The sequence below is a fragment of the Balaenoptera ricei genome, chromosome 1 (genome assembly GCF_028023285.1).
Source record: "Balaenoptera ricei isolate mBalRic1 chromosome 1, mBalRic1.hap2, whole genome shotgun sequence".
In the NCBI taxonomy this organism is placed as follows: Eukaryota; Metazoa; Chordata; class Mammalia; order Artiodactyla; family Balaenopteridae; genus Balaenoptera; species Balaenoptera ricei.
In genome coordinates this window covers 7226511-7246011 of record NC_082639.1, presented here as the reverse complement: position 1 = coordinate 7246011, position 19501 = coordinate 7226511, and the positions used below count along the sequence as shown (strand labels likewise).

General features: G+C 43.4%; 1 protein-coding gene across 1 annotated transcript in view; it reads right to left on the bottom strand.

The window, feature by feature from the left end:
• Positions 1-15882, bottom strand: part of SLC25A33 (solute carrier family 25 member 33) — a 29064-nt gene extending 13182 nt beyond the window's left edge. Inside the window, exons 1-2 of the mRNA XM_059912307.1 lie at positions 15584-15882; positions 5214-5393 (exon numbers count right to left, since the gene is read on the bottom strand). Coding sequence (XP_059768290.1) covers positions 5214-5393; positions 15584-15639 — 236 coding nt within the window. The 5' untranslated portion in view covers positions 15640-15882. The remainder of the gene's footprint in view (positions 1-5213; positions 5394-15583) is intronic.
• Positions 15883-19501: the final 3619 nt, after the last annotated feature.

The following is a 19501-nucleotide window of genomic DNA, read 5'->3' as shown; positions in this document are numbered from 1 at the left end:
ATGGGAGCACAAAACTCTGAACATACTACAACAGGAGAACTGTGTGCTCTAAGTGGGCAAATTGCATGGCATGTGGATTACATCTTAATAAAGCAGTTAAAGAAACAATAAAAACCCAGAAAGCCTCACTGAAAAAGTTTTTGAAAACAGAAGTCATATTGGTAGGAACAGAGTTTTAAAACAAAATTTAACCCTTGTGCTAAATCAATCGCTTAACAATAGATAAATGATAAAACTGGAATATAGACTGTAGATTAGTTAAAAAGCAGTACATCAATATTAAATTTCCTGAATTTGAAAACTGTACTGTGGTTTTAAGAGAATATCCTTTTCGTAGGAAATAAATGCTAAAGAATTAAGGGTAAAAGGACATAACGCATGTAACCTATTTTCAAATGGTTCAGAAAAAAAAAAAAAACTGTATGTATATAGAGCAAAAACAAATAAGCAAATGTGGCAAAATATTAAAAACAAGTGACCTGAGGTAGAGTGTATAAGCAAGTTATTTGTACTGTTCCTGTAACTTTTCTGTAAGTTAGAAATTATTAAAAAAAAAGTTCTTAAAAAAAAGCTATAGGTCATAGGTTATAAAAATACTGAACTCATGTTTGTAGCCCACAAAGTCGCGAAGCAAGGGTTGGGGTAAAGACAATTCGTGGGTTTCTGTAAACCTAACGCTCCAAATGAAGGACACGGAGTTCCAGTGCATTTTCACACTGGCCAAAACCAAGCCATCTGGTCCTTAATACAGGCATCAGAGTTTAGTGTTTTCAACTTTAAATACTTTACTGTTACTCTTTCTCAAAACAGGATTGGGCTTTTAAAAAGCCAGGCTCTCTCATCCAAAACTTCTCTCAAATAACACCCTGAAGTGACCTACACCTTATAGTATAGCATGTAAAAGATTTCAAACGGTCAATATATTCAACATTTTTTAAAGTTCAGACTCCATCTTTGGTCCCCATGAATGTCCACCGTGCAGCCGGCCCAGGGGTCACCTACACACAATTAAGGGAATCTCTGGCTCCAGGGAGCTGGGAGCCGCTCATCTATAATGCAGTAGGGAATGCATGTCCTCAAGTGACTCAGGCCTTTTAAGAACTCCAGAAAGGCTGTCTCCATAGTTACGCATATTAACAGTGGGCAAAAAGTCAAATCTGTTACATAATTCAAACTGCTAACCTAGCTGGATGTTTACAAAACTTTTCTGGAACAATCAAGTTCCTACTATAAATGGTACTCCTCAGCTTGTTAGGACCCAGACTAATTTTCCCACAGTCACAGAAACTTTCATTTAGGAAAGAAATGCAGAAAGAAATTAGGGTCCTGTTTGGAGCGCTTCATTCTCTTCACTATTTTAGATCATACTATGCATACCACAGACCAACCCAGGACAAAGCTCTCATCTGAACCCATCAGTTTTTAAAAGAGCAATGACCTCACTAGCATACTACTTTTCAGATTAAAGAGGTACTTCAAAAAACAAAAATAAAGTACCTGAAGTAGTTTAAAGAACAGGAGTTCTGATTAGGAAAAAAAAAAAAAGATTAAGTCATAAGACTTTTTAAGGCAGATACCTGAATAAAAGGATTATTAATTACCCCTTGGTAAATTTAATAGTGAGAGCCTAATTGTTTTAACATCTTGCCTTTTTTCTTTTTAAGTAACTATATTCAAAATATAAAGGTAATTGATGCTCCACTGGAGAATATTTTTGCTCTAATAGGTTAACCTAACACGAGACACAAGCAAACACTGATCTGTACTTTGAAAAATAAACTTCCTGTACTCAAATTCTGTTGTCTGTTAAGTCTTTAAATGCAGTACTTCTTGGGCTTCCCTGGTGGCACAGTGGTTAAGAATCCGTCTGCCAATGCAGGGGACACGGGTTTGAGCCCTGGTCCGGGAAGATCCCACATGCCGCAGAGCAACTAAGCCCGTGCACCACAACTGCTGAGCCTGAACTCTAGAACCCGTGAGCCACAGCTACTGAGCTCATGAGCTACAACTACTGAGCCTGCGTGCCACAACTACTGAAGCCCACGTGCCTAGAGCCCATGCTCCACAACAAGAGAAGCCCGCACACCACAACAAAGAGTAGCCCCCGCTCGCCACAACTGGAGAAAGCCCGCATGCGGCAATGAAGACCCAACGCAGCCAAAAATAAAAATAAATAAAATAAATAAACAAATAAAAACAAGTAAAAAAAAAAAAGATAAATGCAGTACTTCTTGGAAGAGTAAGACTAATAATAAGCAGCTTAGTTTTAAATGAATAATCATCTGATAAACCCAATGGCTTCTAAAACTGTGAAGGGACAACCCTGATGGGCTTTGTGGCATAGAGAAAAGGCCTGGATCTCTGTCCTCGGTTTACTATTTCCTGGATAAAGAGCCCGCTCTGAAGACCATCATCACTGCCCTAGCCTAGGGGTGATTAATGGAAGAATCAGAAAGCAGTCCAATGATCCAGATGAGCCAGGAGGGTGGTGGTAAAGTGAAAAGTAGTCAGCTTCCATTAAAGCATCCTAAAAGATATGCTTCTTATGCTGGTACACTGTCTGATGTAAGTACTGGGTAACAGACTACTTTCAGAACTTATTAATAGGAAATGACATACATCTGCCCCGAAGAGCAAGTGTGCTTTCTCCAGAGGAGAATTATGTAGGATGAGAGTCCCCTTTTTGCCTTGGCTACCAAGAAACTCAGTTATAATTCTTATGTTTCAAAAGTACAAAAAGTATGTATTATGCTAGCAGCTAATATTTATTATTTACATGGTGGGGGGAGCAGTGTGTGTCAAGCTCTTTATATTCAGTGTCTTACTGATGTGCCACATTCTATTTGTCCTGAATTCTTGCTGTGTGACAGGCAGCATTCTCAGTGCTTGGGGATACCTCGGTGGTCAAAACAAACCGAAGTCCCTGCCTCTGACGTACTTCCGTTCTGGTGGGGGCAGGAAGAGAAAAGAAACAATATAAATAAGTAAACTACACTGTGTGTTGGATAGAGATGAGTGCTGTGGATAGAAATAAAGCAGGACGGAGGCACAGGGCATGATGGAAGGGCTCAGTTTTCAACAGCATGGTCACTGCAAGGTCTTCCTGCAAAAGTGACAACTGAGGGCCAGCCATACAGATAATGTCCAGTAGAAAAGCCCTGCTGTGGAATGTTCCAGAGTTCCCGGTCTTTTAAAAGGACAGCAGGAGGCTGGTGTAGCCAAAAGGGTTTGGGAGGGGAAATACGAGGAGAGGAAGTCAGGGAGGTAATGGGAGGGGTGGGTGACAGGGGTGCTGAGACCAGCAGTCCCCGGAGGTAGCTTTGGCTTTTACTGGGGGGTGGGGCATGGGCCTTGGAGGCATCTGGGCAGAAGTTTCTCCGCTGCTCCCGAGGATGGAGCAGGGGGCAAGGTCTCTCGCCAGACCACTTAGGAAAACGGGTTGTCTTGCGTGCGGTGTGGGCACTGTTCATGTGTTTTAAAAGATGGAGAGGCTTTTCTTCCCCTTTGGTTTACGTTTTAGTAAACAATTGTCCTAATTGGGGAAAAACATACATGGAGAGAGATTTACTGGCGATAGAGAGACAGAGTTACTGGGGGCGCAGAACACGCATCCTGAAATACTTGAACTAGAGAAGCAGTCCCATTTACCTTACGGGCTTGGCCCCGGTGACACCCTCAACTTCCGGCCAGGAGTTTCGCAGTTACAGTAAGTAGATGAATCCACTAGTCATGCGTTGTTGGCAAGCATGTAAGAGGAAGTTCACCTTGGATGTTAGCAGAGTTGGCAAACTACCTGTTTCACTAGGTCCAAAGCACTTTAAGTTTCTCAGAAGAAAGGTGTCATTTGAGACACTGCTAGTGACTACACTTATAAAAAGGCGAACTGAGATAGGGTGTCTTCAGAGCCACGTTTTTGGAGGAAACGGGCTTGTCTCTCTCCTTACTGAGAGCAAAGCGTGCCTCCTGTCTCTGTGCTTCCGCCTTCCCTGTGCCTGCCCCTAACTTTCTGCCTTTTGTGCCTCCCCAACCCTTCTCAGCGTTCAATTAAAAAAAAAAAAAAAAAAAAGAGATTCTCCTCGAGTCTTGGGTACCAGCCGCCTCTTCCCCTAGTTGGGTTTCTGATTCTCCCACTTGGGACCTTGCCCTCGGCAGCTGGTCCTGCTGCCCAGTTTTGCCCGAGCTTGGATGCACCCTCGTACGTGTGTTTGGCATGGGTGCCTGAGTGACTCAGAAGTCGGCTTTACAAACAAAACGTACCTAAAAATAAGTTAAGTGCTTTCCAATCCATTCTACCTTATCTAAAACGTGACGGAACTCTGCCCAAAGTGCGAAGTGTTGTGGTTATTAAGACAGAGCATTTCCATTTTACTGCATCTTTTTCTAACACTTCCCAATTAAACATGCACACTGATACACAGCTGTGTCTCTTTTGAACCCATGCTCTCCCAATGATCAGTGCTAGAGTTCTGAATATCAGTGTAGTCAAATTCAACTATCATTTACTGAACATCTCTTTTAAAGCACAAGGCCCCAAGCTAAAACGCAGACATTGCCAAGCGCTCTTCTGAATTACTGATTTTGCCTTACGCATAGAGACTGATAAGCCAACTTTGACCTAAGAATATTTAGCTACTTTGTAAACAAATGAGATATTTTAATGCAGTAAAAATAATAAATTAGGCAGACAGCCTAGGTATGAAACAAAAATTTTAAAGACCATTTTACTAAATATATACTTCAACTTTTCTATAAATGTAAAATTATTTCCAAATAAAAAGTAAAAAAATTGCAACATTTTATTTCCATATTACTTCCTCTTAAAATAGTCACAACCCTCCTCCTGTGTAATTTAAAACATTTTAATTTCATTCTGCCACCTCAGAGCTTCTCGCTGGCCCTCAGAAGATTTGGGGCAAGAGCAACACTTTGATGCAACAGTTTAAACACGGGTGTTGGGTTTGCTTTGTTAGGTTTACTTTAACTGTCCTTGGACGATGATCACGTGCACACCGGGAGCCCTCAGGCCAAGAGAGCAAGGTCAAAGTTCAAAGGTATTGGTACAGAAACCTAATTCTTAAATTTGGACAAAGCCTGTACAAACAGAACATTCCATCTGATGGGCCTGATGAACATTCTGCATTGACACTGGGGGCGGGGGTGGGGGTGGGGGTGGGGGGGCTGGGGGCAGGAGTTGGAACCGGGACTGAACTTACTTCAGAACCTGTAAGAGTCCAGGCGTCACTGACGTTGGTCTCACCATCCCAGCTCCGCTGATGGTCCCCAGATGAACCTGAGGATAATAGACTGTCCGAAGAGCTAATCTTGAAGACTGCAACCTCGTCTTAATGACTTCTAGTGGACAAGTGAAAATAGCACCAACCGTGCCTCCACACCTGTAAGAGAAGAAATCACAACAGGATCAGAAAAGCTATACTGTTCTGTACACAGATGAAACGGGAAACTGAACTTTTCTCTGTTAAAAAATGAAATTTCTAAAAATCTTATATTTGTATTTGTATGGAAATATGTATGGAAATATGTTAATATAAATGTTTCAGACATTACATGAAATTTCTAAAAATCTTATATGTTCTGGTATAATGTTATAAGTAATAATCCTAGTTATTACTTTAAAATGTATATCTCAGAAATAACTAATTTTCTTGTCAACTGCATTATTATGAACTTTCATCAAATCTTTAACAGTGGTCATTTTTAAGTCTTTTGTCATTTACAGACAGTTCTGGGTGTACTCTGATGCTTTTGCAAATATGTTCCTATAAAAGGCTTTCATCTTCAAGAAATTCATGGAAAAGACTCTGACAAGTACAGGTTTCTGGTAACTGACTGTACTGCTGAACTGAATGAATAAGCATTTTCAGAACTCTAATGAAAAACTGATGAACTCATAAAAGTGCTAACAAAAGATCAAGATAAAAAAAAATCAATTACATGGGACTGAGTGAACTGATGAGGATGAGTATAATTTTTGTGACTTTCTGTCTGAATTAAAAAAAAAAAAATCCCACAAGGACTCAGAGGCAAAGAATATACAAATCAATTTTCACTGCAAAGTAAAGGAGCTGTTACAGTGGAGGATTGCTGGACTGAATGTCAATATTATGACATAGTATGAGTGTGTTTCATGTTTGGTAATTGCAATCATTGTTGCTTTTGTTGTGGTCATCCATGTACAATGCTTGGTGTCAGTCTATTTATCTCTTGTAAAAATAAAATACAGTGTGTGTGTGTGAAAAAAAAAAAAAAAAAAAAAAAGAGCAAAAAAAAAAAATATTCCTTTACGTGCTAAGTGGTATCTAGAGAGTGGGATAGGTTTAATAAATACGCTAACCCTAACGTGTACCCTAACCCTAACCCCTACACTAACCCTAACACGTACCCCAATCCTAACCCGTACCATAAACCGAGCCCTAAACCTAAAACTAACCCTAACCCTAACCCATACCCTACGCCGTGCCCGAACCCGGACCCTAAGCCATACCCTAACCCTAACCCTAACCCTAACCCTAACCCTAACCCTAACCCTAACCCTAAGCTACCCTTGACTGCTTCTGCCTCCCATAGATTTCCTAAGCACTAGTGTTTTAAGGAACAGGTTAAAAAGAGAATCCTAATGTGATTTCTTTATAATGGGTGTGTTCCTTATCTTATCCTAGTGTCTAAACTCTTCTCCATGGCTGGACGCCAAATAATATTCCTTTACGTGCTAAGTGGTATCTAGAGAGTGGGATAGGTTTAATAAATACCCTAACCCTAACGCGTACCCTAATCCTAACCCCTACCCTAACGCTAACACGTACCCTAATCCTAACCCGTACCCTAAACCGAGCCCTAACCCTAAAACTAACCCTAACCCTAACCCATACCCTACGCCGTACCCGAACCCCTACCCTAAGCCGTACCCTAACCCTAACCCTAACCCTAAGCTACCCTTGACTGCTTCTGCCTCCAATAAAAAAAAAAAAAAAGGTACCTATGTTCATCTCATAATTAGAGCATACCAAGAGTTTAAAAAAAAATTAGTTGAAATCCCAGCAGCTTAAAAAGATAACCACTGTTAACACGTTAGTACATCCTTTAGGGTTTTTCATTAGTGGCTTTTCAATCTCACATTTTTTTCTTCGTATCTAGATATCGTGAATGTCTTTCCATGTCAATGTACACCTACACTACCATTTGTAATGGTTGCATACTATTCCTCTCTATCAGTGTATAATATTTTAACCTATTTCCTACCGTTAGACGTTCATGTCATTTCCAATTTCACTCTCATGTTGCAATGAATATTCTAGAGAATGCATCTTTTCACAGTGAAACAAAATAGTTATTCAGGTAATGCTACTGTTTTGAAAATCAGTGTTTATTACAACCCAGATTTTCATTGAAATCTGATTAATTTGGACTCCGCTGAAAATCAAACTAAAGCTTACTTTTTAATCATTAAGTCCTTGTGTTTCCCTCAGTCAAAACTAATCAATTCATCCTCTGGGATTTCATTAGATGCACTGTCTCTGTGGGTCAGCGTTCCCCAAACTACCCTTTACAATTTGTTCATGCTGAAATATTACCTGAACTTAAAATTTAAATATTTTTCACCTATTTATCCTAGAATACCTACTTTCATCTTTTCTTAAACAATAATATCCATGAAACTGCACGTCTGATGGGCTGGTTCTAGGTAACAATGTCCTGTACCATCTAAAGCCACCCCCATACCACCAGCGACACAGGTTCTACTCTTTGGAAAACACTGAAGATCAGGACCTGCGTTGTATTCATCTTTGTATCCCTGGTATTAAAATGCACAGGTTCGGGACTTCTCTAGTGGTTAAGATTCCGCACTCCCGATGCAGAGGGCCTGAGTTCGATCCCTGGCCAGGGAACTAGATCCCACATGCATGCCACAACTAAGAGTTTGCATGCCACAACTAAGAAGCCCACGTGCCGCAACTAAAGAGCCCACCTGCCACAACTAACACCCAGTGCAACCAAATAAATAAATATTTTTAAAAGAGCCATGTGCTTGAAAAACAGTATAACATTTTAAACATTGGAAAACTTACAAGCTCCAGAGTAAGATAAAGAAATATCTGAAGTCAGTAACCTGACTCCATGTCGCTGAAAAAAAAAAATAAATAAAATAAATAGAGCTTTCGGTAAATTCTTTCATCAGAAAGTCAACAAGTTCCAATACGACACGGGTCAACCACCTTTGGTGTGCCCCCAGGTCAGCAGTGCTCCTTACCTCGACCAGCTGTCATCCACACCAATGCCACCGATCAGAGGATGGCCTGCCGGACGGTGCCTGCTAACAGAGCGAATGCCCACCGAAGGTGAGCTGGGCACCTCCTGGCGATGGCGGGCCACACTCACTCCACAGCCACCGTTCTACACATTACACACCGTGCCCAGGGCAGGGGTGGGGCGGTGAAAAGGTCCTGGCCTCCTTCAGGGCAAGCTGAGGCTCTCCAGGTGCCTCTCCCACGAGAGGGATGAGGCAGCCTCGCAGCATCACGGGGAACAACTAAAAACTGGGAAAGCACTGCCAACTGTCAACTCAGTAGCTAAGCCCTTCCTCATCTACCAGGAAAAAAAATCTTTGATGAAAAATACCCAAAGGACTGTTGTTTTTTTTCTTGGCTGCACAGCTTGGCATGCGGGATCTTAGTTCCCTGACCAGGGATCGAACCCATGCTCCCCGCAGTGGGAGTGCGGAGTCTTAACCACTGGACTGCCAGGGAAGTCCCCCCAAAGGATATTGTAAATCATTAAGCTGTGTTGGATACAAATTCACTAAAATACTCTTAATTAGAAGACAAGTTCTGACATTAAACTAAATTGTCCAAAGAAGATTCTTCCTGAAATTTAAGACATTTCACAGCAGAATTTTAAAAGTTAATCTTTCAGTTCAACTGCTTTTTCTTTCTTCATGAACCACACGTCCTGGACATTCATCAGTCTGAGGAGATAACATCATATGAATCAAAACACTGCCTTCCCTAGATTGGCTTTCTAAATTTTCTAAAGATATTTAGTCAAGTTGGGTCCAAAGCACTTCAGGGTACAACAAATTATATTCCTTGTAGGAAAAAAAGGTCCTGTCAATTCTCAATTCTTCAATGCAAGGACCTTCAATATTAGTCTGGCTCCTCACCCGGTCAACTAGCTGGGATGAAGCCCCACCCACCGCGACTCTGCAGAAGGCATTCAAGGAGCCCTTCAGGAATCTCCATCCAGAGACGGTGCAGACCTCAGCTCTGTCTGCCGGTCCTCCCTGGCACTGCTTTTCAGCTGTGCTCCACCGAATCCTGCCTCTCCTGTCCTTGCAGCTGTTCAAATTCAGTCTCGTGAACACATTGAGGGGACTTGGTCTGCTCTTTCGCCTTTTTTTTCTTCCCTTCCTTTTAGGGCTCTCTGGGCACGAGGACTGGGAGAGAAGCAGTCTTATGTAAATGGTCCAGGTCTAGCTGTGGGTCCACCTGGCCATGTGTTACGTATATTGGTGGCCTCGGTGAATGTTATGAGTCAGTGTAAATGGTGCGCAGGCCTCCCTGGGGTGGTGCTCAATCTCCCCAAGAGCCCCGACACTGAGAACCCCTGTATTCGGCCCACCAGCAGTCCATTCCCCAATCTCCTTTTGGCCTAACTTGGCCTGGGAACCTTGCAGGCAGCACTAGGTGTCCCCATGCTCCTTGACACCAAGCTGATGGAGCCCACTAGTGTCCTTCCACACCCACCACGAAGCAACAAGACTGGCACTGGGTAGGAAGTCAGCCCTATGTCCTTCCCAAGCACACCACACTGCCCCTTCTCATCCTGCTGGCGTGGGCCGATAATGCAGCAGCCTCCCGCCTTCAGGAAGCCTCTGGACACAGAGCAAGGTGCCCATCTCTCAGCCTCACAACCTCCCTCAACCTACAGACCAGTAGGGGCTGGTGACAGGGAAGGGGACAGTGACGGGAAAAGCCTCTCTCAACACTCCAAACGCCACAATGCTGACAACTATAACCTTTCTGCTCTGCATATACAGCCTGGGGTGCAGCGGTCAATGGCAGTCAGCCAAATTCTGCCACCTCCTTCTAAGTCTTAGAGTAGGTTCAGCTGGGGGCCCTGGTAGCCAATGCTCAGAAGGCAGGAAAAGTCACATTCGACATTGAGTTTCACGGTGACGCAGTCCTGGCATCACACAGTCAAGAAACTGACTAATTCTGATTGGATACCCATATCTTAGACCACTAAACTACGCTGAGTACTCTCCTGAATCACCATCCTGCCACGTTGCTGCTTGTTCAGCAGGTAAATTACACATGTCTCAAAGCAGCCACAAGAGGTAGTTGTTCTCTGAAACCTATTTGCCTAATTTTCTAGAAAAAAACAACCTATTACCTGTGTTTTTCTGCACCTTTTTCATCTTTTACTACTTGTTCCTTCCCCTTCCCCTCATTCTCTACCTTCTCTCATTCTTCCTGCCCAGAACTGAAGTCTTGTGTTTCTGACATAAAGATGTGTTTAACTGTTTACCTTCACCCACACAGGCCTTGCTTGTTTTCTCCACCTGTGGATTAGGCGCCTCCCCTCCACTTTATAGCAGAACAAACAGGACTATTACTACCACAATATATACACTGCATTTATCTACAATCTTTATGTGATCAGAGACAAAATTTTTAAATTATGTACACAAATTTTTACCTTTTAACTCTGAGTTTCAAGCAACAAGGAGGATTTTAAAACCTAGATGTTTTCAACAAGAAGCTGTTTTCTATACACTCACTCATTTCAGACACTAAAGCCAAGACCAAGATGCTCTTTATTATAAGTGCTACCCAACTGATAGTAAACTGGTTTCCAGACTCACAGCTTATACATTAACTACAATATGGATTCTACTAACTAATAATACGGCCAGACACCCTGTGATCCCAATCTTTGGAGCTTTTGGTAATTTCCTCCTTTCATCTGCTACCTCTATGGTCACTACTTGAAAAAAAAGAGTGCCTCTTTATACATAATTTTCTGGAATGTTTTATTTGAATCCCTAGCATAGGGCTTAGAAGATTTTGATTATGCAAATTCTGTATTCACTCAGTAAAAGCAAAACGCATATTTTTTGATGCAGCTAACTATCCTTTAGAAAAAAAAATCTGAAACAGCACCCGAATAAAAAAACTCTGCAGGCTTCCCTGGTGGCGCAGTGGTTAAGAATCCGCCTGCCAATGCAGGGGACATGGGTTTGAGCCCTGGTCCGGGAAGATCTCACATGCCATGGAGCAAGTAAGCCCATGGGCCACAACTACTGAGCCTGTCCTCTAGAGCCTGCAAGCCACAACTACTGAGCCCACGAGCCACAACTACTGAGCCCTGTGCCACAACTACTGAGCCTGCATGCCATAACCACTGAGCCCACGCGCCTAGAGCCCGTGCTCTGCAACAAGAGAAGCCACCGCAATGAGAAGCCCGCACACTGCAATGAAGCGTAGCCCCCGCTCTCTGCAACTAGAGAAAGCCCTCGTGCAGCAATGAAGACCCAACACAGTCAAAAATAAATAAATAAAATAAATAAATTTATTGAAAAAAACCTCTACAGTACCTGCTGAATCTGAAAAGAATCATTATCTTTCACAAATACACAAATCCAAAATAATATTACCTTATGCCAATTCAGTTTCAGCAAATCTTACTACAGAACCATGTTCATAATTCGCAAATAAAGTACTGCTTTTCTTTATTTGGGACAATTTAACAGGCCACATCAGTTAGTTACTCATTAAACAAGTATCAGTGAAGTATCTCTAACATGTGGGGTGGGCACTGTACTTAGGATGGACCAGTGAAGAAAACAGACATGGGTGCTACCCTCATGAAGCTTAAATTCTAGCAGGAATCTTTCATCCAAACACAATACATTTTTAAAAAATGTCACATATATAAAATACACTGGATGAAATCAAAGTCAATTTATAGCCTTAATACATTTATATAAGCCTTATATAAGATAAATGGGCACACTATATCAAAACTTCTTTCATCATTGCAAATAAATCTTGCATCTTCTCTACATCGTTCCTTAGCAGATATATTAACATGTGCCTAACACTTCAAAACTAACCATTAGCTGATACAGATTAAATCTGTAGGGACAAGGACAGTACAGGAGTACGCCAGGTGACAGCTGTCCGTAATGGGGGGAAATACTGAATTATGAACATTGTCTTAGGTTACATATTTTAAAAACCTTAAAGACATACCATATCCCCATTAAAATACATTTTAAAGGCTATGTAAGTACATTTAATGACAAAACCATGCCATAAAAATAAGACTTAATGCATATTATCGAGGCCATCAACCTCTAATCTAAGGGCAGCTTAGCACAGCTATTTCAGGTGCTGAGTACTCTCCTGAATCGCCACCCTGCCACGTTGTTGCTTGTTCAGCAGGCGAAGGACATCACCAACACTACACGCACAACCAGAATCCCCAAGTCATTTGATAGGGGAAGTTTAAGAAGAGATTTTTCTCAACAGACATAAGGCCTAGACACAGAAGGGCCACTTCGGAGGATTTCAGTGGTTCTCTTAATGGTCTGGTTTAAACAGTAGAAAAGGAATGATAGGTTTACAATAAAATTTGTTTAGGTTTTTGGTCTTGACAACAATACTACCCAGATTTGGGGATAGGAGGAGAGAAAGCAGAAAACAGCAGAATCCCTAAAAATACTAAAAATCGACATCAAATGAATGAGGTTCCCTCACACAGAAGCAAACCACCCTAACAGATGGCTTATGAAGATGCTGGTAGCTATCAAAAGCCTTAAAAATGTGTTTTGACTCAGCAATTGTACTTCTAATGGTTTATCCTAAGGAACTAATCAGACAACTACACAGGTACACATAAGGATGTCCAGTTTATAACGGCAAAAAATTAGCAATGAAAGATCAGAAAGAAATTATGTAATCAGAATAAATTAGGTAGCCCTGTCATAAATCACTATAAGAGCCTCCCTGAATTCCTGTCACTGGGCTTGGAAACTGTGTTTACCTTCTTCACTGCAACCACAGAACAGTAACAACTGATTAGGAGTACATTCAGAGAATTCACTACCATGCTGCCATCAAAACCCAACATATTTCTAAGGAGGAAGCAATGTATAAAGAATGGGAGCCTATTTTAAAATTAACTATGAAATTACATTTGGTGCACATATACACACAAAGACCTGATTCTAAAGTGCTTATTTCTAGGTGTTGGTTTGTGGGTGTTTCTCCTCCAGTTCTCTTCTTTCTTAAAGGGCAACACTATATTAAAAAGATGACTATTACAGGTTAACTTCGGAGTATTTTTGCCTTGTGAAGAACACACAAAACTGCTTAAAAATTTTTTTAAGAAATTTAAAAGACAGCGAGTTATTTTGGGTGTAGTTTTTACTTTCCAGGATCTAAAATTAATTTTCAACTATTCATAAGCCTGTTATACCTGATAAAAATATTTACTCAGTATCATTAATTAGTTATAGCATTAAACTTGTTTGATGTTAGTTTCCAATGGCTATTCAATAATCAGGAGAAATGTCACAGAGCCCCCCTTAAAAAGCAGGGGCTCTGACTCCTTTTCAAAGAAAGTACTCAGTTCTTTGGAAAGAGGCCAGCTTAACAGTGGAAACTAGTTACTTGGAGTAAAGCAGCACAGACTTCCACCACACAGGGGGGGACCACTGCACTGACTGATTTTAACTGCATGATACATCCATTGGATACTTAGCTCCTTTAATGATCTTCCCTAAAAGAAATGGAAGTAGTATATTTTAGGCTAGTGGGAATGAGTAGAAATCCAATTAGTTACTCTGAAAGCATCCTTTTCGAAGATTTATTTTCTTTCTTGCATATCTGCAAGGAATCCCGAGAACTGCTAATGAAGGAAAGGAAACCTATTAAATACAATAGCCCCAGGCACCACTCTAATAAACTCCACGTTTCAATCAGTCCAGAGCTGTGCTGGCTATTGCAGTTTTCCTCCATCACAAGCTAAGAGGCTGGTGCTCCGGGAGGAGAATCAGCAGCCAGAGGGCACTGTGAAGGGCGTGTAGGGAGATTCATGTCGACAGGGGAATCAATTACCAAGCAAGCCTCACAGAGGCTGCTCCAGAGCAAGTAACTCTCCCAGTTCGGAATACAAGAATTTTTTAAAAGACCACCTCACTTAAAAACTGTAAATCAAAATCACTGAGTATAAAATCATTAAAAAAAAAAAGATTAGCTATCCTTCTTAGCTTGAGAAATGACTTAAATAACATGGTCAACTTGTTTAAAATTCCCCACAATGACAAATTAATGTACTCTTAATTTAGGAATCCCTCCCCAAACCTTGTGTTACTCTCAAAGTAAGTATCAAGGGGGAGATGAAGCAAAAGGAGGGGGATTGATAGGGAAGAGCTGAATGAGAAATCGTTCCTGTGTATGAAGAACAACCAATTTTCTGACCGGAGAAACAACGTAACTGGGTAATCCACTACGATAAAAAGTACAGAGCGCTCAGGAACACTTTCATCATGGTCATTTTTGCAAATAAATTCTCAACCATTACTTGTTTGTAATAAGGAACATATCTGGGTAGTAACTGAAACACTAAGCTGCAACTAAAATACACAAATCAAGATAATAATCCAGGATAAATTCTACTTTATGCAGGATGTCCTACACTTAAAAATGGCTGTGCCAGGCCTGTGAGGTCCTCAAATAAGACTCCAAACATCTAGAAGACTCCAAAAGGACCCAAAGACTGCATTAAAAGAAAACAAATTACTAATACAAAACATTTTTACTTTTATTTTCTGAAAAAAACAAAAACACCAGCTCCCTTCCTAACCCCCTACCACCCCACCTCCCTAAAAATACGTTGCCTCCATTGAAAAAATACAAGGTGCCATGACGATCAAACTAATGATACTTTCAAAACAGGGCACATCTTAGATTTAATGTTGTTTCTGACGTTGGACGCTTCAACCAGCAGGTGAGAAGCATTTCAGCACACCTTCCCAACTGCTCTCCCACAGGTTGTTGACCGCAGCATCACGGTTCACTAGCACTTTCCAGGCCCCTGCTGATTCCCAATACCGGCAGCCCTCTCGACCATCTGAACTCGCCCCTGCGCTACCCTGAGGGACTCCCGGGCCAAACGGAGCATCCCCAAGACCGCCCAGAGCCTTCGGGAAAAGGCCCAGGAGGAGAATCTAGGCAGAGGGTCGTTAAGCGCAGCGTGGCCAGGCAGGACGGCCCCCGAGTGACACTCGTCAGACCAGCCACTAACTGTTTAAAAGGAGAAAAAGCTGGAGATGCCGTGGGGATGGGGGTGGGCGTGGGCGCGGCGCACGCGGCGTAAAATCACCCTCCGGGGATGCGGCCAGGAGGTGGGACAGGCCCTTCTCCCCCCGACGCTTCCCACCACCCCCACGCCGGGACTTCCTCTTTCGGGAGGCGGAGCTTCAGCCCCGAGAGGGCCGGTAACCGGCCCCGGCGCACCGAGGGCGCGGGGCGGGGGCGCGGAGTCGGGCCGGGACACTCACCCGCCGGCGAAGAGGTGAAGCAACGTGTTCTCCTTCTGCTGACTGCCCGTCGCCATGGCCGCGCCGGCTCCGCGGCCCGCAGCCGCCGGGTGCCGCGGGCTCGAGGCGGCTTGACGGATGCACGAGGTGGCCGCTCCGCTCTCCCGGCTGTCCTCAGGAGGCCGCCGGCACCGCCTCCATGCGCGCGCGCCCCCACGACTGGCTCCCTCGGCCCGCGCCCTCTGCCGCGTGGCCACAGGCGCCTCACCTGCCTCTGCGGCGCGAGCGCGGCAGCCAGCGGGAGCCCAGCAGCCAGCCGGAGCCCGGCGCGCGGCTGTCACGTGCGGGGGCCGGGCTGTGACGTCACTCGGCGGCGCGGGCCCGGGGCGGTGCGCGGCGGGGGTGTGGACCCGGATCCCGCACGCCCATTGGCTGGCGGGCGGACATGGGCGGGGCGACTGCCTGAGCCAATGCGCGTGAAGCGAGAACCGGCCAAGGCTGCCTGGTCCCTGATGAGGGAGGTACAGAAACGGGGCTTCGTTGAGCTTAGTGAGACGCTGCGCCTGTCCTTTTTTCCTTTTTTTAGTCCAGTTTACTTTGTGATACGCTGTGTAAAAAAGTATTTAAATTACATATGACATCTCACACCTCTGTACTCATCACCCAGTTTAGGGGAAAAACAAGATCCAAATAGCCTTAACCCCCAGTGTACCCGTGGTATCATTTTGTGTATCTTTGATTTTTCTAGAAATAGCATTATATGCTGCGATACGGTTTTTGGCCTTTTTTCTGATCATCTCCAGCCCAGATTTCTGAGCTTCTCTATCCGAGCTGCTTCTCTGCTTGTATGTCCTTGGGTCACCGTCAGACTCAGCCTGGCAACTTCTTAACTCCAAGTCTGGACACACAGGCCTTCCTTGGCCCCCCTTGCAGCACACTCAACCACACGACTCTGCTTAATTTCCTCACACAGGCTTCTGCAGTTACTTTGTTCTTTTATTTGTGTAAAAACTGTCCTTCCGCCCCTGAAGTGTAAGCTTCAGGAGTGCAGGGACTTTGTTTCTTTTGTTCACGGTGTTTCCTGACAAGGTATCTGCCACTAGTAATGCCCAAGAAACGAATGAATAAATGTCCTGAACAGAACTCGAGACATAATTCTTCCCCTCCCCCAAACCTGTCTGCTTCTTGTATTTCCTGTCTTGGAAGATGGTGACACCACCATCTGCACAGTCACCAACGCCAGAAACTTTCCTGTTACTTTGGACTCCTCTCTCTATCTCTCCCCTACCTCCCCCCACAAGTCCACCTGGCACTTCTGTTTCCTGGAATTCTCCCAAAGTATCCCCCTCTCTGTGCTCCTTTCACTGCTGCTGCTGGTTTCAAGTCTTCGTCTCTTGTAACAAAAGTCTTCTACCTGCTCTCACAGGCCACCCCTTCAACCCTTTAGTCTGTCGTCCTCCACTCTCACCCCTCTCCAGAGGCACCAGGTACAGAATATACCAACACTTTGTTTTCAGTCTCCCAGAGCTGCTAAAAGCAGTACCTTGATCAGACCAAGCTGCTAGATGTCCTGTGTGTAAACACAACAAGAGCTTGAGCAGAAGGGAAATTGTGTGCAAACACAGGAGCTAGGTATTTGATTGCTGGGAGGACTCTTTAAAAACAACTCTTAGGAGCAGTCATCCAAAACGCAAATACAGTGAATGCTGTATATTAAAGCCATTACTCCCCCGGGAAGGGGGAAAGCCATACTAGTGCTCCATATTTGGGGAAAAAGAAGGAAGGAAGGAAATGAGGGAGGCAGGGAAAAAAGAAAGGTTTTTCTTCATGCTTCCTGGATCTCCCAAATCCCTTGATTCAATTGCTCAGAAAGTCAGTGCTGGTTTTAGCTGAAGACGATTTATGAGGCATGAGTAGAAACAGGAGAGAGTAATGCAACCCTATTAACCAGGAGGGAGCTGTTCCCATCTGGGTGGGATTCTAAACCCAAGGAGATTCCATCCTTGGATCACAGCCCTCCATCTTGGCTGCTCTCCCATAGAGGTGTCTGAGACTGGGACCCAGGCTTCTCACACCACCGCAGCACCCTGCCCCCTCCTTCTTTCCCTAAGGACTGTCAGTCTAGGCTGTGCTGGACACATAAACAGGCTTCCCCATCCCCTTGTTAATAGTAATGCTGCCTTCATGTTAAGAGTTTTTGCAAGGTCTTTCATGTAGTTATCTCATTGGATACTCACACTCTTTGGCAGCCCTGTTGTTTTCCTTCCCTTTTTAAGGATAAGCAGAATAGATTTGCCCAAGGCCACACATCTAGTTAGTGGCTGATGCAACAATCTTTCATGCCTCCCTGCCTTGGAACATGCTGTTGCTTAGGATGTCCCCTTCCTCCATTGGCCAGACTCCTCTGGACCTTTTCTGAGACCAGCTCAGAAGTCACCTTCTCTGTGAAGCTGCCCCCTGCTTGCCTGGGGGAAATGGAGTGCTTTTTTCTCCTGTCCCTCATGGCTCAGCCAAGGGACTGTGGCTGTGGTTACCAGGCCATGTTGCTGTGCCATGTGGCAATGAGCTGGACCAGCATTCATTCCCTGATGTATGTGTTGGTGGGAGAGAAGACTGGGACATTTTCAGAGACAAGTCTGGACATTTCTGACAAAATGTTGAAAAGCATACATTGAGCCCCATATCAAGGAAGCTATCTGATTCATTCATTCAAGACATCTTTATTGAGTATCGACTCTATTCAGAAAAAGCATTTGACAACACAGGATACCCATTCCTGAAAAGAGTTCTTAGCAAACTGGAGCAAGGAATTCCTCTACCTGCTGAAGGGTGTCACAATAAACCTACAGCTGACATCATAATTAATGGCATAAGACTGCATGCTTGCCCCCCTAAGATTGGCAACAAGGAAAGATGTCTGCTCTTGCCATTTATTCAACATGGTACTAGAGGTCGTAGTCAGTGCAATGAGGCAAGAAAAAGAAATAAAAGGCATAAAGATTGGAAAGGAAGAAGTATAACTGTCTTTAGTCATAGATGATGTAATAGTTTACCAGGAAATCCTAAGGAATCTATATAACAACTGCTAGAACTAATTAGTAAATTTAGCAAGCTCAAAGGAGACAAGGTCAATATACAAAAAAAGAAATACTTCTTTTGCTAGCTGCAAACAGTGTGAATATGAAGTTTAAAAAATTTTTATTTACAATAGCATCAGAAAACCCCAACAATAACAACAAAGAAGCCAGATATAAAGGAGTACATGATTCTATATATGAAATTCTAGAAAAGGCAAAACTAGTCTACAGTGACAGAGAACATATCAGTAGATGCCTGGGGCTGGGGCTGAGCCTGGGGCTGGGAAGGGGATTAACTACGAAGAGACCAGAGGAACTTCTTGGGGTGATGAAAGTGTTCTGTATTCTGGTCAGGGTATACACACTTGTCAAAACTCATTAAAACTTACTCTTAAAATGGGTGCATTTTATTGTATGTAAATTATATCTCAATAATACTCATTAAAAAGAAAAAAGTAAGGCAGACTACATAAATGCATATGTGTACATCATATCAAGTTTAGAAACGTGGAAGGGCACAGACAGATAGTTACACCCGGAGATCCACTTAGGCATTGCTTAGTTTCAGACGTGGACTGCTCCCAGACTTGGTGGGGTCTGGAGGAGAGACTTGCTTGGGTTTTTGGTAACCAAACCTGAGGTTTTGGTTTTGAAGGTCCTGAGGCTTCCTGCTGACCTGTTACCAGTTTCTTTTTGCTTTCTTCTTCTGACAGTTGGCTGTCAAACCTTTAATTGCTTCTTTAATCCTTGTTTTTCTGCAAAAGGGACACTCTAGGGAAAACATCCCACCACCCATCCCACCCCCAGGACCTGGGATTTCATTTCTTTGCAGAGATTCGTAAGGAGCATTTCAGTTTTGCAG